The 22,683-nt window shown below is 39.4% G+C and overlaps 1 protein-coding gene and 1 long non-coding RNA gene across 6 annotated transcripts in view; one reads left to right on the top strand and one right to left on the bottom strand.

Moving 5' to 3' along the window:
* Nucleotides 1-19,448, top strand: part of LOC138923147 (uncharacterized) — a 29,077-nt gene extending 9,629 nt beyond the window's left edge. Inside the window, exon 3 of the long non-coding RNA XR_011436359.1 lies at nt 19,343-19,448. This is a non-coding gene — a long non-coding RNA (uncharacterized lncRNA). The remainder of the gene's footprint in view (nt 1-19,342) is intronic.
* FAF1 (Fas associated factor 1) overlaps nt 1-22,683 on the bottom strand; it is a 472,901-nt gene that overhangs the window by 33,764 nt on the left and 416,454 nt on the right. For all 5 annotated transcript variants that reach the window (XM_005607066.4, XM_070260010.1, XM_023630176.2 and 2 more), the window contains 3 exons: nt 15,591-15,671; nt 14,252-14,329; nt 4,412-4,627 (listed from right to left, as the gene is read on the bottom strand). In XM_005607066.4, the coding sequence (XP_005607123.1) occupies nt 4,412-4,627; nt 14,252-14,329; nt 15,591-15,671 (375 nt within the window). The remainder of the gene's footprint in view (nt 1-4,411; nt 4,628-14,251; nt 14,330-15,590; nt 15,672-22,683) is intronic.

Below are 22,683 nucleotides of genomic sequence, written 5' to 3'. Positions count from 1 at the left end.
AGAAGGAGAGAAAAAGGGAAGAGGAAGGTTGGGGGATATTGACAACCTCACACTGAGTGGCGTGGGGCCACTGTAGGTCCAGAGGGGAACTAGGGGACTGGCAGGGCCCTCCCTCTGACTCCCAGGCAGGGTGAGTAGCAGTGGGGATCAGTGTCATTCCTCAGCTTTCAGGACTCAACCATCTCAATATCAACTACCTCGCAATGCCCAAGTAAGGCAAATGGGCCACTGATGTTCTCATGGCTCTAACATAGCCAAGAGGTAGAGCTTAATGGCCAAAGCTATGGAAGTGAAGACAACTTCTCTTGGTAACTGTTATTAGCAAAATGGAGAACAAAATAACAAAAACAAACAACTTAACGTTCTCAGCATGTTGACAGTCAGCTTTCCTGGGGAAGGCCTGTGAGTGCCACTAGTTTGGTGGTCGCACAGTGCTCAGTCCAGTGGTACACCCACAGACATTTAGTAAATAGTTGGACAGCTGGGAAATCTTAACATGAAGTATTGTTTTGGTTGGGATGCGGGGGCACAGAAGATCATTTAACCAGTCTTTGCTTTGTGGAAAAAAGGCTGAAGACACAATAAGACTCCTAGAATTAAGTCTTATGTTATTTGTTATTAAAGGGGCAAGGTCTTAAGATGTGCTTTTTAACAGTCTTTAGTTCGGCTGTAATTTAATATGACTTTTACAAATTAGATCCTAATCCTTGCAGACACAGATGGCTGTTACAGAATAGCCTTGCAAAAACACTAGTCATTTGACTTGAAAGAGCATTCAGAGAAGGATGAAGGGCCATTAACTCTCACCCTACCCCGGGCTCTAGGAGGTCTAGCGAATCTTGGGTGGGCTTTCTGGGTTTAGGTCTGGGTCCGGAATCTGGGTGGGCCTAGGGCATCTGTTCTCATTTGGAAAAGCCTCTCTAGTTCACTCTGGAATCAGAGATTTAGGATCAAACCTAAGGTCATTAACATTCAACAACAATAGGTGAATGCGTATGGGTGAGGCACCACGCTGGGAACTTGAGGGGAGACAGACATGAACACGACATGGACAGTCTCTGTAAATAATTATAGAACAATGGGACAAGTGCTATGAGAGAGGCATGTACAAAGTGCAATGACAACATGGGTGAGGAGCTTGGGAGAAGGGAGGGCTTCCCACAGGGGATGACATTTGAACTGGGCATTAAAAGATGAGTTCAAACAGGCCAGGAAAAGTGGGGAGGGCAGATATTAAAGGAAGAGAGAACAGAGCACAAGAGGCATGAGAGTGTCTTGTGTCTTTAGTGAATAGTGAGCAATTTCATATCTCTTGGTGATGGAAATAAGTAATGAGTGGCAGGATTTAAGGCAGAAAGGTGGGTATGGAACAGATTGTGAAGTTTTTGAAAACATTCTAGGTGTCTGTACTTATCCTAGGGCAGTAGGGAGCTATTAAAGAGTTTTTACAAGAAAGGGAATGATCAGAGTGGGGTTTTAGAAAAGTCACTTTGTGGCAGATAATTTCAGGTTGACCAAGGACCATAAAATGGGTCTGTGATGGATATTGGGAAGCTCTTGATTTCTCCTATAGGAGCAAACCTCTGGTTGGACTTCTTCTCTGGGGAACTGGGCCAAACTTTGTCTAAATTGGCCTTGGGAGGTCGAAATGGGGTCAGGTGTGGAAGGAACACCGACAGAAGAGATGGTTAACCAGATTTAATAGAGTTCTTCAGCAGTATAAAACAAAGGGTGACTAATTGGGCTCTAAATCAAGAGGAAACTTTTTCTAAGACTAAGTGACTGCCCCTCCATTTAGGGCTCATCCATACTGACACGTAACATAGTCTGCACTAAAAAGGCTGCTTAGTCAGTAGGGCTCAAGGCAGTCAGGTAGCAGCCCCAAGAACCCTCTACATTTCACTTCTCAGTTCCCCTGCGTATTTACAACAGCAACTTTCCATGGCCCACATTGTCACTCTGTGGGAAGAGGTCACCCAGCTCCTTTTAACAGACTGTTCTCTCCACCTTACTCTCCAGTAATGAGGTTTAAAAATTAATTTGAAGGAAAATAATGTTCAATTTTAAAAGCCAAGAAGGTCCTTAGTCTCCATCTCTTCTAGTACTTTTATTTTACAGATGAGGCCCAGGAGGGGACTTAAAACCAAAGGTTGGGGTCTTAAAAGTTCTTATCACAAGAAAAAAACAATTTATAATCATGTGTGGTGATGTGGTGATAAACGTTAACCAGACTTACTGTTGTGATCATTTCACAATGTACACAAATATCAAATCATTAGGTGGTATACCTGAAACTAATATAAAGTTATGTGTCAATTATACCTCAATTAAAAAAAAACCCAAAACCCAAGGGTTGGGAGGGACTAATTTAGCTCCTAAGTTTTACAAGTTCTCCAAGGTGAGATGTTCAACACAGAACATAAGTATGAGAACCAGGCTGTTCTTGAACCCCTTGATAGTGGCTCTTTTCTAAGTGCTCACACATTTAGAGTTCAACTTCAGTGTCAGAATTTAAGGTAGTTTCTTACCTGGCCATGTGCTGTGTCCACAGAGCATGTGCATCCATGTGTTCCCTTTTGCATGTTTGTATGTCTTATATATGAAAAAAGAGAAGAGCTCAGAGCAGGAGACAGGGCTAGTGAGAGAGGGACCAATGGCCAGCACCTGGGGTCCACTTGAGTCTCCTTGGCTTAGACATAGTGGTGGGGTCCTTATCCCACCTTGAGGATTTGGGGCTGAGTGGTAAAGCTAAACATATACCACAAGTTTCTGTCTCTGTCCTGCAAACCTGATAGCCAATGTGAGGAACTAAGGTGAACCTTATCCAAATTCTTGGGTTTTGGTGTATTAGATGAGGTCTAGGTTACCAGACCTCATATTACTAGATCATAATGGAATCACAGAATATTAAGATTTCCTATGTATCTCAGAGGTAAGTTAGTTCGAGCCCCATCCAATATAAAGTAGGAACATCAGGAATGAATCCTATTCCGTACATACCCATTATTGCTGAAAATGGATCATTCAGTAGTGCTTGTCTGTCTCCAATGACTAGAAAATCACTATTTCACAACACACGATATCCATTTCTTAGAAAATTCTTCCTTACATTGGGCCAAATTTGCCTCCTGTAACTTTCAACTCATTGGTTCCAGTTCTGTCCTTGGAGCCTTGCAATGTCAGATCCCCCTTTCTCACGGTAGGCTTTCAAGTAGCTGAAGACAACAATCATGTCTCTCACGGCCTTTCCTTCTCTAGAGGAAACGTTCCTCCAATGACATGCTTTCCAGTTCCCTCACCTTCCTACCAGTCCTGCTCTAGACATGCTCCTGTTTCTTTAGGCTTCAGCATGGAGTTCCAGCATGGAGTCAGAGGACTCTTTCAGGAGTAGTTTATCCTAGTACAGAGTTGAATAGGACCATCAAGTTATCCTCTTGTTGGGATTATATCTCTAAAAATGCAGCAGGCTTTTTCTTGGTAGCCACAACACATTATGAATGTATATTCAGCTTAATTCAACCATAACCTCTGCTAAAGCATGGTCTTTCCATTCCAAACTTGAACAACTGATTTTCTAAACCTAAGCGCAGGTTAGGTCTAAACCTAAACCTATACCTCCTCTTTCTGTCTTTATATATAATTTCTATAAGGTTTTTCTGGGTTTGTTTTTGTTGATTGTTTATTTTAAGGTTTTCTTGAATCTTATTTTTCATAATCCATAAATCTGATAAAGTCTTCATTTAAGTTGCCAAGAAGCATGGTGAGTAATAAAGGATTAAATACAGAACCCCTTGGTTCCCTCTAGGAAGAGAGCAGTCTCTTAGTCAACACTTTCTGGACATTACCATTTAATCAGCAATGAATCTACCTAACTGTAGATTTATATTTTTCTACTTTGGCCCAAAATACTACGAGAGACTATCAAATACCTTGCTGGAATATAGATACACAGTAAATACACGTCACACTCCCTGACTGTCCAGGCTAATAAGAACTATCAAATCACAAAATACTCTTGGTTTAGCATGACTTAGTGAACCTATAATCTTTGGCCCTGATCTAACTGTTAAGCTGTTAAGCACACACTTCTCAGATCTACTCTGAAGTATACAGAGATGATATCTTGGGAAACCCTGTATGAATGCTGGAATAGGGGAAATAGCTAGGAAGGGAGAAAGACCTAGTACTTAATTTCTTACATAGGCTACTGGGTACACATCTGCTGGACTGAGAAGTCATACTTTCTCTAAAGGCTGAGGAGAGAATGGTGTGCAGAACAAAAAAGGCCTCCTGGGTGTGTGGTCTTGCGGTAGGCTACAACATGGGACATTTTTTGGACTACTTTGTCCAGCCCTAATGATGGGATATCTCCCATTTGGACACACTTCCCAAGATAGGCATGGGAACTTACGTCTCTCCTAGGAAAGGTACTCAGTAACTTGAACTCATCCCATGGAAATCCTTTGGAAGCTACAAAATCAAAGACAATCTGGAGCTTATTGCTGGCCAGGAAACGCCGCTCGAGGAACTCGCCACTGGGGGTCCGGATCCGCAGTTTGCTCACGGGCTCAGCATTTTCTTCCTTTGGCTCTGGAGGCAGGGCCTGCTCTAAGGAGAGCCGGATGGCCTAAGGAGGGCAAAAACCAGGTGTTAAACCGTGTGATGGATGGGGCTGTGGCAAACAGGGGAGGGAGGGATGAGAAAAAAGCTGTTGCTTTCTAGAAACTCATCAAAAAGTTATTGCCCATTTATTAACCAAGACTAATGCCTGAACAATAGAAGCATGTGTTTTTCATTTTCTTAATATTAGCTCAATAGGCAATGAATTAAAATAAATCCTACCTTGATGACACACATTATTAAATCGATAGGTAACTACATAGAAAAAAAGGGTAAATTTAATTTTTTTTTTTACTGAAGGGCTCAAGTATTTGTGATTGAGGAAATAGATATCAAATACCCAATTGTTTCCTTTCTAGGGTATGAATTAAGGCTATTAATAGCATTGACAAAAGACACACACATATATATATGCACACATAAATATACATATATTATATTTGAAAAACACACATTTCCCAAGCAGAAATGACTGAAGAGTTTGTAGAACAGTGGATAATATATTGGCATTAAAATGGAATGGAAAGATTCTGTTTGGGGTGATAAAAAATTTTGGAAATAGATAGTGGTGATGGTTGTATAACATTGCGAATGTAATTAGTGCCACTGAATTGTACACTTAAAAATGGTGAAAAAGGCAAATTTCTGTTACACATATTTTGCTACAATATATAAAATAGAATGGAATGAAATTAAAATACCAGGTTTATTGGAAGCAGGAGACCACAGTCCTAGTTCTAGCCTTGCTACTAACTTGCTGTGGGACTTGACCAAGTCTAGATTTCTGGACCTAGAGATGACTCAAACCCTTCATTTTACAGGTAAGAACACAGACTCAAATAGGGAAACTGTGGGGAGAGCTCATGGCTAGAGCTGGGCTCAAATCCAGGTTTCCTAGTTCTCCACCTACATTATTTTGTTGTTTCACATTCATGATACTCCATTGGAAGAGGTTAGAAGGTCTCTGATGTGAGAATCTATGGCAGACATTCACTAAAACCTTTTATCTCTAGCACTCCGAGTGCTAAGTAAACCTGGTATTAGCATGTTCAGCTTCACAGTTATATTCTTTTCCTAGTTACTTTGACATTTCCATGTTCCCAATTTGTCATCAACAGAAAAACAAACTTTTTCCCCCAATTAATCTATAACTATTATAATCAAGTAATGTGAGGGAGAGAAATTGGGATTTATGTTTTCTAAATCCTCAACAGCAATTTTCAAAGTTGGTGTCACTCTTCCAACTGAAGGAAAAACATAAAAGACTCTATTAACTCTTGAGTTAAAGGGGAAATATAAATCAAAACTATAAAATATGTAGACAACAAGGATTGTTAAAACGCTTTATATTGGAATCTATGGGATTCACCTAAAGCAGTGCTTAGAGGAAATTCATAGCCTTAAAAGTCTTATATCATTCAAAAAGAAAGAATAAAAATAAGTTAATTAAGACTTAGACTTAAAAAGCTAGGGAAAAACCCCAATAAAACAAATGGAAAGAAAGCTGAGAAGAAAATAATTACTAAAGCTAAAAGTATAAAGGTACCTATTACAAAAAAAAGAAAAGAAAAACATAACTAGTTAACTAATAAATAAGCTAGTTCTTTGGAGAAAATCAGTAAACTTATACAAATAGAAAGAAACATAAGAATGGTAATCTAAAGAGGGTGGGGGAAACAGGGTGGAAGAAGTCACAGTGAGTATTTTCTGAATATGCTTTTTATATTTTTGACTTCTGAGTTGTTTAAATGTATTATCTGTTAAAAAATGTGTTTAAAATAACTAACAGGAAAACAAGGTTTGCTCAGACACCCGTAGGGATAAGAAATTAATTTCTATGTCATTCAGGAGAATTTGGTTGGTTCTAATACTGAAGTATTACCCAAAAAAGCATTAAAAATTTCTACAGTGTATAGAGAGAGCTAGTCTTTCCGATGACTCTGAGGTCATTTTCCTTCTGGAGGCGTTAGATAATACCACTTACCCTAAGGGGGATTACAAAATTTGAATCAGTGTTATATCGTACAAAGCTTTATCTTTTGTTCAAAGTCATGTATTTTGTCATTGTTTTAAAGATTTTATTGACATATAACATAGTTTAAAAAGTACACAAATCTTAAGTGTACAACTTGCTAAATTTTCAGAAAGCAAACATCTATATAACTAGCACCCTGATCAAGCATCGCAGAAGTCCTTTTGCCCCTTCCTGAGAACTTCCTTCCTCAAAGTTAAATCGCTATCCTGACTTCTAACACTGTGGTTTGAAAAACTGTAATCTTTAAATGTAATGTGTGGTTCGGAAATAGGCTTTGGGTACGACAGACAAGAGGTTCAAATCCTGGCCATTAGGCATGACTGTCTAAGAACTTCAGTTACCTCATATAAGAAGTAGGACTGACCACATCTTCCTCACAAAGGTTCTTGTATAAAATGCAGTAATGTTTATGAAACACTTAGCGAGTGCTGACACATGGCCAGCGCTCAAATGATAAGTGCCCAGCATCGACCTTCACACTGTAACACTGTGCTCCACAGATGACAGCCTGTGTTGGTGTGTTATTATTATCATTATTCCCCTTGCACCTACTTTAAATCAGAACCTATTGTGATATTTCCTGGTTTCTCCTCCTGTTCTCCCTTTAATCCAGCGATCTGCTTGCGTTCTATTTTGACGTTTCCCTGCACAGTATAATAACAGATGCTACATTATTGTCTGAACTCAACCAATTATACTACAGAAGAATAAACAACAGTAGCTCGTTACTCCATTCATTGTGCAGACATTGTCTGCTCCTCAACGCCCCCAGTCTCTAGGGCTTTTCCCTAGAATGAAAACCGACCTCAGAGAGCCCACATCCGTGGTCCAATGTGGAAAACAATGAGGAAATATTAGGTAAGTCGGCAACCTTGGGATCTGAAAACCCAAGTTCTACTGGCGAAAAAGCACAAAAATACATCAGTAGCTCAGTTTCAAACATACTGGCTGGAAACAAAGGGCTTGTATAAGTAAGCATTGTTGTAAAACGATGATATAAAGGACACCTACAGTCGAACAGCAGTCATAGTAAACACCATTGTTAAAATTCAATTTGGCTTGCTCAACAAATAGAGTTTTTATTTGCATTATTTTAGGTTTGTAATAAAACAAGGAAACCTAATATAAGTTGGAAATATTAACTGATCTTGGACTTTTTGTTTTACTAAAAATATATGAATATTCAAAGCATTCACATCTGAGGGATGAGAAACGGGGATTTTTCAAAGAGAAATTAGGCAGTGAAGATAGCTAGCCAGAAAAGACTGTTTCTACACAATTACATTTTTAAAGAGGAAGGATAATATACACTTATACCAATCTCCTACAGTAAGAATTAAAGACTGGCTTGATTTACACCCATACATGCATACATAAATACATGTGTATACACATTATCTTCTAGGCTTCTATGAGTACCTACCAAATAACTGTTTATAGCCAGTTGAAGCAGAGTGTGAAATAGGCTAAAGCTAACATTCATTAATTCCATGAACTCTTACTGAGCACCTCCTGTTTTAGATGATGGGAAAACAGCACTGAACAAAATAGATGAAAAAATTCTGCTCACATGGAGCCTAGTAAGGTGGGAGAAAGGTAGCAAATACACACATAGGAAGAACATACAGTTTGTCACATAGTGATGAGCACTCTGGAGAGAGTGCAGGGAGTGCTGGTAAAGGGAGGGAGGGGTACAACTTTAAATACTGTAAGCCTCAATAACCAAATAGTGTAGGCCTCCATGAGCAAAGGCCGAAAGCAGAGAGGGAGTCACATGGACACTTAGATCTGAGAGAAGTGTTACAGGCAGAAGTCATAGCAACTGGTGCCTGGCTTGACTGAGGAATAGCAAGGCGGCCTATGTGGCTGGAGCAGAATGATCAGGGGGAAAGGGGTAGGAGTTGAAGATTAACTTACAGATGGCCTTGAGTAGCCCACTCAATGATTTTTCCCCCATTTTTAAATTAAGGTATAATTTATATACAGTAAATTAAGGTATAATTTATATACAGTAAAAATGCATCCTTTTAAATGTATACACCTGAGTGTTTTGACAAATGCACACATTTGTATAACCATCGTCGCTAATGAAGAAAGGAACAGTTCTATCACCCGCTGCCCCTAAATTCCCCTAGCCCTAGGCCCTGGCAACCTCAAATCTGTTTTCTGTCCCTAGTTTTGCCTTTTATAGAATGTTACATAAATGTAATTATAAATATCATGTAAATGGCTTCCTTCCTTTAATGTAATGCATTTGAGATTCACCCATGTTGTTGAATATATTAGTAGTTTGTTCCTATTTTATTGCTGAGTACTCCTCTAGTTGATGGACACTTGTTTCTAGTTTTTGGTGACTACAAATGAAGCCACTATAAACATTTGTGTACAGTTTTGCATGAACATAAATTTTACTTTTACTTTCATTTCACTTGTGTAAAAACCTAGGAGTGTGACTGCTGGGCCATATGGTATGTGTATATTAACTATATAAGAAAGTGCCAAATTATTTTCCAAAGTGGACGAGCTATCATCAATGATTCCCATCATTAACGTTTAAGAGTTCTAGTTGCTCTTCATCTTTGCCTGTTACTATCTCTTTTTCTTCTAAGAAGCCATTCTAATTGGTGCATATATATTGTGGGTTTTAATTTGCATTCCCCTAATAACTAATAATGTTGAGCATCTTTTCACATGCTTATTTCCCCTTGATAAGTGTTTGTTCAAATATTTTGCCCATTTTTAAACTTGGGTTATTTGTTTTATTATTGAATTTTGAAAGTTCATTCTGTATTCTGGACATTACATATATGATTTTCTCTCAGTCTGTGGCTTGTCTTTTCAATTTCTTAACAGTGTCTTTTGAACAGTATTAGTTCTTAATTTAGAAGAAGTCTAATTTAGATATTCGTTATTTTATGGATTGTGCTTTTGGTGTCAGATCTAAGAAATCTTTGCTTAACTCAAGATCATGAGTGACAAGAAGCAATTTACATAAGATAAAAACATAAAATATAAAGAGTAGTTTTACTTTAATAACCTATTCATGGTCCCACCTTCACTCATCCATTGTGAGGTAACAGGTAGAAAGAATACTGGATAGGAGCTCTGGTTCTGCTTTTACCAGGCAAATATTAGGTAAAAACTTTAAAACAGGCTTTTTAATCCTGTTATGATCTTACTTTCTTCATCTGTAAGATGGTAATAATACTATCTCCTTTACCCATTTTGTAGGAAGGTTGTGAAGATCAAATTAGAAAACGGAAGAGAAGGACCAAGCCTTCTAATTCCATGCTCTTCTGTTCTCTCATTTCATGGCCTTTACTATTACTTAATATTTTCTACTTGAGAAGGCACCAAGATGTAAAAGGAAACAACTCTGGGTAGACGGGGAAAAATGCAACTTTTTCTTTTCTGTTTGAGGGAACCAGCAGAAGGGAATAGGTTTGTGCCCATTCTCTCCCACCCATGATTCTCCAAAACTTGGCCCTTTTAGTCTTCTCTCTAATTATTAGACTGTGTTCTAAATTTGTCCATTTATTGTTCTTTGAGGAAGCCCCGTTCCTTTTTCCCTTTGTTTATTATTACCCAGTCCTACCCTTCTCCAGCCACCCAACCATCCATTTACTCATTACTCCATCCAAAATGCTCTTCTAACTTCACGTTTAACCATCAAAGTCTTACCAGTTCTCCAAAGCCTGCTCCCTCCGTGAAGTCCTGCTTGTTGCCTTCCTAGTCCTATAAGTCATCTTTCTCCAAATATCTTCAGCACTCTGTGTTATTTTAATGGTTTTTATAACGTATAGTATCTTTTCCTATAGTTATTTTATCTTCACCCATCCTCCTGTATTAGACAGTGAGCTCCCTCAGGCCAGGGGCAGTATCTCACACAAACAATATAGTATCCACAGCACCTGATTTAGTGATTTGCACACAGAAAGAGATTAACAAATATTTGCTGAATATTGATTGATTAAAAAGACCTGGGAGTAAAAAGTCTTAGTTGAAGCTTTCTCTACTTATCAAAAGTTCAGTGGCAAAAAACAATATTGAGGAAGGATTTCTTAAAGGACATGTAATTCATACATTTTTCTAGTTACTATAAAATCCATCCTTTAAACTGGACTACCAGATAAATACATTATCTGGACCTTTGCAGAAATCCTTTTACTAAATTGTACTTTGGCCTTATGACTTTGAATTACATAAAGTGATAAGAAGCTGTTATACATGACTTGCTATTGCCATTATAGCTACTGGATATGGTTGGGGTAGTCTTCACCGTACTGCACAGATTCCTCTTGAAGGGGAACCACAGGAAACAGTGCTCTAAGGTCTTAGCGCTTGAAAAATCTGGACAGCTTTTGAGAGACTGGCCTTTATCTGATGTTATAGACAGACTGAAACTTGTAAAAAAATCATATTTTCCTTTATTTTAGCCCAAGAAAAGTATAGAACAAAATTTGTGGCTCATCTTGCGCAAATGTTCAGAACCCTATCACATGCATTGAGTGCTTCTGCTGGATTATTTGTTGTCAACATGTTAATCTTACCTTTGGTTTTATCTTCCTTTATTTGCACTTAGTTTCTGATTACTCTATCTTTTCTTTCTTTTTAAATCCATTTGAATCACATGTATTTATGTAAGCTACTTGAAACTCATTTTGGAAAGAATAATAGATGAATTAGTAAAACAGGAGAGATTTTTGCTGTCATTTCTTTCTCTGTCCTTCGGAATAGTCTTAAAGCCCTTCTCCTTATCACAGCCAAGGACTAGATCAAAATGCCTCCGAGATTTTACTGACTGCACTCCAACAGTTACCACACAGCAAAATGAGGCCAACCACTAAGGAATTTCCCTGTAACCAAGGTGATTTGCCTATTCAATACTTCATTTTTCTAAAGGATTTTGAAATACTAGAGATAATCAAAATAATAAAACCACTCTTGTTTCTCAGTGCAATTACATGGATTAGGATTTCTGGTTAGAAGGGGAGGCAGTGTTACTGTGAAAAGTCAGGTGACCTGGCTTCTAGTCTAAATTATGTGTCCAACCAGTTTGGTGACCATAGGCAAACTGCATAGTCTCTCCGGGTCTCAGTTTCTTCAGAGGTTGCACAATACCAGCTTTTCCCAGAGTCGTTTGTTGTACGCTAATGAGCTGAAATATGTTAATCAGTGCTCCATGAAAAAAAGAGTCAAGTAAGTTTGGATAAGACTGAATTAAATTAAGATAAACAGAAGATAATTTTTTTTTTTTAAGATTGGCACCTGAGCTAAAATCTGTTGCCAGTTTTCTTATTTTTTTCCTTCTTCTTCTCCCCAGAGCGCCCCCCAGTACATAGTTGTATATTCTAGTTGCAGGTCACTCTGGTTGTGTCACATGGGGCGCTGCCTCAATGGCTTGATGAGTGGTGCCATGTCCACGCCCAGGATCCGAATCAGCAAAACCCTGGGCCACTGAAGGGGAGCGCACGAACTTAACCACTTGGCCACAGGGACAGCCTCTAAACAGTTTCTTAACGGTGGTATTTATAAGAGCCTTTAATTGTGATTCTCTGGGGGAGGGCAGGTAGCATTCACAACATCACCTGAACTTCGTTTTTGAGAGCACATCAATGCAAGTGCAAGCAATGACTAGCTGCAAAATACGAGTTGTCCTCCCTCCCCTTGTGCCCCATTCTCTCCCATGTGTAAAGCTGGAATATATATATGGAGCTACGCTAAAGGACGTTGATGGGGTCTTATATGAGAGGATAGGCTTTTTCTACATTTGGAAAGAGAGAAAATTTTAGCTCAGGGCAAATAAGGTAAATCATCAGAAGAAAGTACATATGCTACCAAGTTCTAGTTCCAGAACATGCAGTTCATTGTCTACACTTGACATTTAGCAGGTATACGGCTGAAGATAGACTATTAACAGAGAGAGCGAGCTTGTGTGAGAGAGAGCATGAAAGAGTGAGAGTCCTAAATTTTTACACTATATTTCTTGAAATAGCCTAAAAGCATAGTGACAAATCTCTTTCTTATCTAAACTTTTGTGAAACTCTGCATACATGAATTCTATAGACACATACAATAATATATGGCCTTGTACTGGAATGAAGTGAAAGAGCATGAGCTTTATTGTCATAAAGACCTAGGTGAGAATCTCAGCTGTTCCCATTTCTTTTTTTGAGATTTTTAAATGTTTTACTTTTTCTCCCCAAAGTCCCCGGTACATAGTTATATATTCTTAGTTGTGGGTCCTTCTAGTTGTGGCATGTGGAACGCCGCCTCAGCATGGCCTGATGAGTGGTGCCAAGTCCGCACCCAGGATTTGAACTGGCGAAACCCTGGGCCGCCACAGCGGAGCACGCGAACTTAACCACTCAACCATGGGGCTGGCGCCTGTTCCCATTTCTATGTGTGACTTCTCAATGAGTTTTTCCTCACCTGTAAAGAGAAATCTCTAACCCTGTAGCTTGTTTCAGTGGTCAGTGAGGAAGCATATATAAAGCAGCGAGCAGAGTACCTGAGACACAGAAGATGGGCAACAAAATATTTTCTACATTCCATTATTGAGAGTCCTCAGCATACAGAGACTACGATTTGTCAGGCATAGTATCTTGTACATGTGTGACAGGCACTCAATAAGTGTCTGAACATGAATAAACTTTGATTTGCAAACAGTGAAATATTACACATCTTTCAAGACCTGGTTCAAATATCACTTCTACAGTGTCATCTGATTCTCAAAGCTGTAAAAGATTTGTACTTTGCTCCCGAACTCCCTAAGTATTTTGCTTTGACTTCTCCTATGTCATTTAGCGTGTTTTTCCTTGATTTGCTGTTACTGGTAGACATGTTGTATCTTCCCTACAGGATGTAATCTCTTCTTGTAGGCAGAAAATGTTTTATTATCCTTTGTTTCAGTGCTCAGCGCCATTCTTGTTCAAAAAACATCTGTTGAATAAGTATGAGGTGGCATCCTCTGACCAAGAACGATGACTAACGGAGTTTTCCTCAGCTCAACTTAGGGCCCTCCAGGCCTCTTCATGCCTTGTTAGATGGCCTCCTCTTTTTATAAGTGAATCTTGCTATAAATCCCATGCCTAGAAAAAAATTCTAAAAGTCCTATTTTGCAAACCCATCCTAGGAAGTCATTTGACACCCCTTCTCTTTGTTCTCATTGTACTTTAGGTAAATCTCTATAATGGATTTCTCATGTTTAGAGGCCTAGTGCAAGATGTTGCAGAAGTAACTCACAGGGTCTTTTGGTGGGTAAAGTGAAGCCTGGGACAAGGGCAGAAAATACAGTGTATGCTTCCTTGGGTTGAGACACTATCCAGGAAGGATGGAAGTATGTGTCAGGCAAGAAAAGGGGAAAGGAACCAAAAGGAATGGAAAGCCATGAATACAGTACAAGGTCAAGTTTTCTAAGAGTCCCGTACAACATATCAGGAATGATTCTTTTAAGGAAGCTTAGGTCTTCTGTACTAAAATGAGTCTGGGAAAAGTGGAAAGAAGTAAGTTGTAAGAAATAGTAACAGCCTCAGTATCAAATGCAGTGGAGATAAACCTAGCTTTCGAATAACTTTTCTAAAAGGTATACTCTACCTCACGTTCCTCTTCTTGTTCTTTGCGAATCTGCTCCAAACGAAACTGTTCTGCCATCTCTCTCTCATGAGCTTCTCTCTGTCAATAAAAGAGAAAGAGAGCCAGCACTCAATAAACACTGGTTTACTTAAAAAAAAGACCTCATTCCTAGCATGGCGCAGAGATACACGCTGGTAATGGAAGTCCCTCTCTGGAACAAGAATGAAAACAAAAGGAACGACAAAGCATAGCTCCTAATCATGTTGGGTTCCTATTCAAACACCTGGGTAGCTCTGGGTAGTGTGGCATTCAATATCCTTCAGAATCTTTCTCTGGTCTTCCTTTCTGGTCTTTTCTGCTACCTCCCCTTTACTTAAATATTCAGCTGTATTCATATCACCTCTGTCATGCGCTCATGCTTTCTGGCCCGTTGCTGCTAATATATTTTATTTCTTCTCCCCTACCACTTATTCTCTAGCCAGTTCACATTCCTACTTCTTGGCTCTCCAAAAAGCTAGAAAACTTCCCAATGAAACTCCTGTTCACTCTCTTCATAGAACTCAGTGCTTTCCTTAGACATTTAGGATCCTTGCCTAAGTGTTACTTACAGCTGTCTGTTCTTAACTTAATCTACTCTACACCACATTGTGAGCTTTCTTTTTTTCCCCTAAAGATAGGCACCTGAGCTAACATCTGTTGCCAATCTTCCTTTATTTCCCCTTCTTCTTCTCCCCAGAGCACCCCCTACCCTGTAGATAGTTGTATATTTTAGTTGCAAATGCCTCTGGTTGTGGCATGTGGGACGCCGCCTCAGCATGCCTTGATGAGCGGTGCTACGTCCACATCCAGGATCCAAACCGGCAGAACCCTGGGCCGCCAAAGCAGAGTGCGTGAACTTAACCACTCTGCCACGGGGTCAGCCCCTGTGAGCCTTCTTTTCAGGGCAGAAACTGTGGCTTATTCATTTTCCCCTCCTTCAATGCCCAGTACAGAAGCAGGTGTTCAAGAAACATTATATAAACCAGTGGTTCTCAACCCTGACTGCACATTAGCATCACCTGAAGAGGTTTTTAAAAATTGCTCGGTTTTATCATAGACTGACTAAAAAACATAAAATAGATACTAGTGGCCCATTTTTGTTTTCAGTTTTCATTATTCTTGAAAAACTTTATCTTGTCAAAATGAACCATGCTTTAAGAACCGGGGTAGAATTATATTCTTTCTGTTAAGTGAATCTAGCTTTCTCCATTGCAAACCCAATATTCTTGGGGATCACAGTGATAAAAGGGCTGGCACTTAAATAATGAAAGACTATTTAAGATTGAGTTATTTATCTCAGAAGTCCCTCGACCAAACCTACCTTTGCTCTGTCAGCCTCAAGTGAAAGGCGATAGGCCTCATCTTGCTCTCTCTTTACATTTTCTCTGGCTTCACGTTCGTCCTTAAAAGAAAGGAAAAGATTCAAATGCATTTTTCTGTATTAGTTTTTTTTAAAGAGAAAAAAAACAGTGATAATCCCCTTGTCTTACTCCTGTGTGAATTTATTGTAATTAAACAAGGTACTTCTTTGGGCCTGGCCCCATAGCCTAGTGGTCAAGTTCGGCACGCTCTGCTTTGGTGGCCCGGGTTTGATTCCTGGGCATGGACCTACACCACTTGTTGGCGGCCATGTTGAGGTGGTGACCCACATACAAAATAGAGGAAGATTGGCACAGATGTTAACTCAGGGTGAATCTTACTCAGCAAACAATAAATAAAAAAAAATAAACAAAGCACTTTTAAAGTGTATAAGAATACAAATAAACAATAAGATGAGTAGCATGGTATATAGTGAAAATAAGGATGTTTGAAGCCTAGCTTTACCACTTACAAACTGTGTGACCTTGGGCAAGTTATTTAACCTCTCTAGGTCTCGGTTTCTCCAAGTGTAAAAAAGAAATATTTGTCTCATTATGTTGTTGTGAGAATTAAACACAATAATATATAAACTGTCTAGCAAAGCACCTGATACTTAGTGCATTTTCACAATGATTAGTTCCCTTGCCCTTTTCTCCTGATTTTTTTAAAGGTAAACTTGGAGATTCAGCACTGGGACTAAGAACTGAGAGAGTAAAGGACCAGGAAGTAATCCCCTGGTCAGCGCAGAAAGAGGGTGACAGCAAAATACCCTGGTTAACTTCAGTCCCCACCACACCACTAAAGCTTGGTTATCAAATAACATTCATACTCAAGAAGTGTGGCTAACTTAGCAATTGAAAGATCTTTTAGAATATTTTTAGCCTCTGAAATGATTATGCCATCTGCCTACATTTAAATTGTGATTTCATATGAGATTAAAAGTTAATTCAACGACTACAATTTCTCATTTGTTAAATTCTGGATGATGGCCAATACACATGTACTTATATTTAATAAATACCCAGACTTGTTGACATTAGAGTACAGGTTCCCTTTCTGGTCATTTTGTGTAACAGGCTGAATCATATAAAGTCACCAATATTGCACTGTTTGGACATATAAAAATGGAAATTTCATATGGTTTAACTTAATACTTTCTAACTTTTTGTCTTCCCAATTCAACCTATGTTCACTCGAGGCTGAGGCACAGTCGTGGGTGCTCTCTCTGATACCTATTGAAGACTGGCCTTCTCCCTGAAGCCTCACACTCTTTTTAGTTTCAGTGATTCAACTAATTCCATAATCTCTTATATGAACAGTAACATTTCACTGATTCCCAATCTTTCAAATAAAAAATTAGGAAGAATCAGATGTTCCTGGCCTGAAGCTAACTGCTATACTATCTATGATGAAAGGGTACGCTAGGGAAATTATATGTTAGAACAAAATACCAGGAACAATGTTTAACCTAACCTATAAACCGCTCAAGCTGCAAAGCAGTCATAATAACTTACATGTCATATAATATTACACATGAATAAAAATGGGTTTTATAAACTTCTACTTGGAGACTTGTACTTAACCATTAGTATTTGTATCTTAAAGAAATACAAGCATATTCCTTTAAATTTATTTTCACTAATTCTGACTGCGTATTTCCCACTTTGGTCTATAAATTACAGTTTTTCTATGACCAGATACAATCAGCTTGATAAGACATAGTTTGTGTATTTCTGTTTATATTTGTATTTGCCTAATTCATTACTCTGTAAACTCCTTCTCCCACTCAATATACAAGTTTATACAGAATAACTTAATAGTTCATTTGGTCATGACTGCTCTATATTTGATATATAATGTCTTTGATTTTTAATTCACTGAGGAGAGGTAATGGGAGGATTAGCAGACCTGTGTTCAAGTCCTAGCCTGCCACGAGCAAGCTGTGTGTTCTTGGGTAAATAATCTCTCCCTTTTCAGTCATTTATTAAATTAAAAGATTGAATTTCTAAGGATTCTATGCCTCTGTGGACAAGTCTCTTTTGCCAAATTTAGATATGCCTAATGTAATCAACAACCTATAGGAGTAATTTTATCTTTTTATATTTCAAATGGGGAAATATTTAAGATGTTTAAAATTTTAATTTTTATCTTACTTTCTTGGGCCAATTCCTCCTAATTAGTTTAGGTTTTTCTCGTAACATTCTGGACTTTCCTTTTAAAACATTTATCACAATTGCATTAATTAATTATCATACAATTACTTATTGAACTGAGATTTCCCCATGACACTATAAGCACTGTAAAGGCAGGGACCTTGTCTCTCTCTCTCTCTCTCTCTCTTTAATTTGCAGCACTCTTTTTGGTGAGGAAGATTGGCCCTGAGCTAACATCTGTTGCCAATCTTCCTCTCTCATTTTTTTTCCTGCCTGAAGCCCCGGTACATAGTTGTATATCCTAGTTGTATGTCTTTCCAGTTCTTCTAAATGGGATGCTGCCTCAGCATGGCTTGATGAGTGGTGTGTAGGTCCATGCCCAGGATCTGAACCAGCAAACCCCAGGCCGCCGAAGCAGAGTGCATGAACCCAACCACTGTGCCACTGGGCCTGCACCCGGACCTTGTTTATATTATACACCTCTGTATTCCAAGTGTTTCACACAATGCCTAGCTTTTGGGAGGTCTTGAATAATCATCTGTTGAATAAATGAACTGTCTTTCCAGGCATAAAATGTTTATTATTTGCAGTAAAAATTAAGGAAGAAAAAGATATAGCTCATCCACAAAGCAGCCCCATCTGAGTCAGTGAAATTGACTGGCTGGGCAGAAATGACCTTTTATGACACTATGTACACACAACAAAGGGACCTTCTAAAAGCTATCACAGCTGGAAGCCCTTTGAGCACAAACATAGTTTATAATAAAAGCATTCTAAATAAACAGCCCTGTTTTAAAACAGACTGTGGCAGATATGAAAGGCCATTAAATACAGGGATCCCTGCCACAAGATGTGGCACCTGTTGTGAGAGGACTTCCTGAACCAGCTAACTTGCTTTCTTCCCTCCCCTATTCTCTCCTTTCCATTTCTCCTCCCTCCCTTTCCTCTCACAAATATTCATGAAGCACCCATTTTATAGTAGGCATCATGCTAGCACTGGGGGTCCAGAGGCAGGCCGCAGTTTAAAAGGGGAAGACATACACAATCATGCTTGGATCCCCTTCATCATTATTTTATGGAGTCTACTGATTTACTGTCAAGAGTTCAGTGTTGAAGTTCTACAAGATTTTCCTTTTGTTCTTTAAATAACGTCACTCTTTCCACCTGAAGACTTTCTGCTCCATCAGCTCTCTCACTCAAAATCCTACCAGCTTTTCAAATACTTTTAGAAATATAAGAGACCAACATGTCCAAAAAAGCCATTATACAGGTGAAGAAACTGAAATCCTATGGGGGTAAATGACTGACACAAGACTACCCATTAAGTCAGTGGCAAAGTTTAGACTTGAATCCAGGTGTCTTGAAAGCTTCCTCTCTCTTCTCCACCACAGTCCAACGTTCTTTCCCTTGCCTGCAGCTCTCCCTGACCGTCACAAGTAGAAGGGCTGGCTTAGGCATGTCACTCACGATGAATTTTCCTAAACTTCACCATGCTCATAGCTTTCTGTGTGTCTGGCAGTTGCTTGAGAATGACTATCATTTCTTCTTTTTTGTCTTGTAGATTTTATACTGGCCTCTCCAACTGTCCTGTTCACAGTCATCTCCAATTTTCGGATTTTAGAGAACACTGCTTAGGCCTTTTTCCCATATTATTCTATATGATTATATTTTTAAGGATATTTTAGATGGTGTGATTAATATATCATGCATAAATTTGCTCTCATAACCTACAGATGTGCCTCTTGAACTTCTCCTGTGTCCTACAAACGCTGTCCTTGTGGAGGTTCCCTTTGCTAAATCTGAGAGGACACATAAAATAAAGTGACTAGAAATAAGTGTTTACTGTGTGGACGTGGAACAGCTGGGTGATCAGGTTCAGGAATAGGTCTCAGATGCTGCCAGGCCTCCGGCTTGGGCTACTTGGTATGAAAAAACTCCTTCTTACCCCACAGTGAGAAGCTGGATTGCTCAGAACTAAGTGATAGCCTCTACTGGAACCTTTCATCTGTAGCAAACTTGTCATTGCTCTCATAATGCTTTGTGCTACACTCATTTGTGTATTTGTCTCACTGCTCCCTACCTGAGCTGTAAGCTCCCAGAAGGAAAGGACTCTGTATGTCCTATAGCATCTAGGGTACTATCTTCCATATGGCAAGCATTCGATACATATTTGTTAGATGACTGTTTGGAATGGTCACTGCCCAACAGTTATATACCTGAAATTCTGGAGCCTCTAAGTATTCCTCAGACTAGTAATTTTTATTTATGTATATTTCCTATTCTGAGTATTACAATGACTTAAAATTCAAACCTAGGAACCCACTGTGGCACACTAAGTGACTCAGTATAGTTCTCTATCTTTGAGACAGTAGCCACTGAGTCAGATTTTACCACCACTCCTTAAAAATAATGTCCATTAAAAATAATGAAAACATTTTATGAGCTGTCAAATGGTTCCTAAATGAGAAAGTTAACCTGAAATGGAATTTAAGTGTAGCTTGTTACATCTCAGTGGTGTTTAAAATTAGTAATTATCAGTTAATTCCCAAAAGACTAATGCAAAATTCTGAATGTCAAGTTGAAGCAGGCTATAGCAGTTAGGCTTGTTTCAAGTACCTAACCAAATGCATACACAAATATAAACATACATACATACAAATGGTATTTATTTGTTCTGAATGCTCAGGTTTGAATGTACACCCTGCTCTTTGGTCTAATAAGCAGGACCTTGTAAACAGGGAAATAGCCCTGGTATCTATCCCTAAAGAGGTATGGACCAAGATAATTTGAAATTCTTTCAATATAAACAGTAGATAAAACATAGAAAAAATGTTAAAAAGTATTATTCAGCATGTGAGGAAGAAAGAAAGAAAGGAAGAAAAGAAAGAAAGAGAAATTCCTAGGTCCCAGAAATAAAAGGGAAAGTGAAAATCAGAGCTGACAAGGTAGATTACCCATCTTGGTAAGCTAGAGGCCCAATTGGAACCAGAAGATTTTATTTTGGACCCCAGCAAGGTAGGAAGTTGGAAAAGTTATCTATGAGATAACTTTTGGCAGTCTAATATAAGGGTATTTGGAGCCTGAAAATAGGGTGTAGGGGAAGAGGGGGAGAAAACTTATTTTAAGAAGTAATGGCCAAGAGATGATGTCAGCATCATGGTGGAGGGAACTCTTCTCTTGGACTCTCCCCTCTAAGATACAACCAAAAGAACATTCATACAACAACAGAGGACACATACACATCACAAAAGACATCTGGGAGACCCAAGCAGTCATATGCCTGAAGGCAGTGGAAGGGTTGGATCCTCAGGAGGAAGTAGAAGCTGATCTGCAGGAGCTCTGTGGAGAGAGATGGGCTGCGGTGACAGGAAGTGTGCAGCCCCAGGATTGTCTGGAGCAAGGTGCAGAGAGCTTGGTGGTGGTGGAGAAAGCGCACAGCCCCAGAGTTGTCCAGAGCATGGCATGGAGAGTGTAGCAGCCGTGGAGGGGAAAGTGCACAGTATTTCAGCCCGAGAATCGTCTGGAGCCTGGCACAAAGAGTGTGGCAGCCGTGGAGGGGAAGTGTGCAGGTGAGAGAGGTGCCGTGCCTCCGCCCAGTATTCCAGCCCCAGAACTGTCCAGAGCATGGTGCAGAGAGCTTGGCAGCGGTGGTGGGGAAAGGGAAAGCACACAGTCCTGAAATCACCCAGAGCTCGGTACAGAGAGACAAGCAGGAGCTGGGAGAAGTGCTGGGGAAGGATAGTAGTCCCGCCCCACCCCCCATGCCTAGTGCTCTAGATTGGCCATCGATCAGTCGCTCAGAGAGAAAATCAGTCAGTGGCTGGAGCTTGGGAGCCCATGCTTATGCTGGACCCAGAATACACAGCACCTGATCCCCATCCTGTGGCAGTATTTGACAGCTGTGAGCAGATACGAGCACCATGAGGAAGCAAAAATCTACTCCATGAAGCAGTATGAGTAGGTATAGTAAAGCTCAAGACCAGAAGGAAAGTGACAAGTACCCAGAAACCAAGCTGAAGAAATGCTGTGGCAGGCCTCCCACATATAAAGAAGAGGATGTTAGCTCAGGGCCAGTCTTCCTTGGCAAAAAGAGGAAGATTGGTGGTAGAGGTTAGCTCAGGGCTAATCTTCCTCAAAATAAAAAAAAACAAGAATTCAACGAGTTACAAGAAAACACAGAAAGACAAATTAATGAATTAAGGAGCTTCTTCACAAAGAAGACTGAAACCGTAAAGAACCAATCAGAATTGTTGGAGATGAAAACCCACATGGATGAAATAAAGAAAAATCTGGATTCCCTAAACAACAAAGCTGACAATATGGAGGGGAGAATCAGCCAATTATAGGACAGTACTAGAGAAATGTTTCAGAGGGAGGAGAGGAGAGAACTAAGACTAAAAAGAAAAGAAGCTCTCAGAGAAATATCTGACTCAATCAGGAAATGCAACATAAGGATTATAGGTATTCTATAGGGGGAAGAGAAGGAGAATGGAGCAGAAAGCTTGTTCAAAGAAATAATAGATGAGAACTTCCAAAACCTGGGGAGGGAGCTGGAAACCCATGTGAAAGAAGCCTCCAGATCTCCTAACTTTGTCAATGTGAAAAGACCCACTGCAAGGTATATAGCAGTGAAGCTGGCAAAAGTCAAGGACAAAGAAAATATACTAAGGGCAGTAAGGCAGAAGAAAATAACTTACAAAGGAACTCCTGTCAGGCTTTCAGTGGATTTCTCAGCAGAAATCTTACAGGCTAGGAGAGAGTGGAACGATATATTCAAAATCCTGAAAGACAAAAAACTTTCAGCCAAGAATACTCCATCCAGTGAAAATCTCCTTCAGATATGACAGAGAAATAAAAACTTTCCCAGGTAAGCAAAAGCTAAGGGAGTTTGTTGCCACACGA

Source organism: Equus caballus, chromosome 2 (assembly GCF_041296265.1).
Source record: "Equus caballus isolate H_3958 breed thoroughbred chromosome 2, TB-T2T, whole genome shotgun sequence".
Lineage (NCBI taxonomy): Eukaryota > Metazoa > Chordata > Mammalia > Perissodactyla > Equidae > Equus > Equus caballus.
The sequence above is the reverse complement of the archived record's forward strand: the minus strand, read 5'-3'. Positions and strand labels throughout refer to the sequence as shown.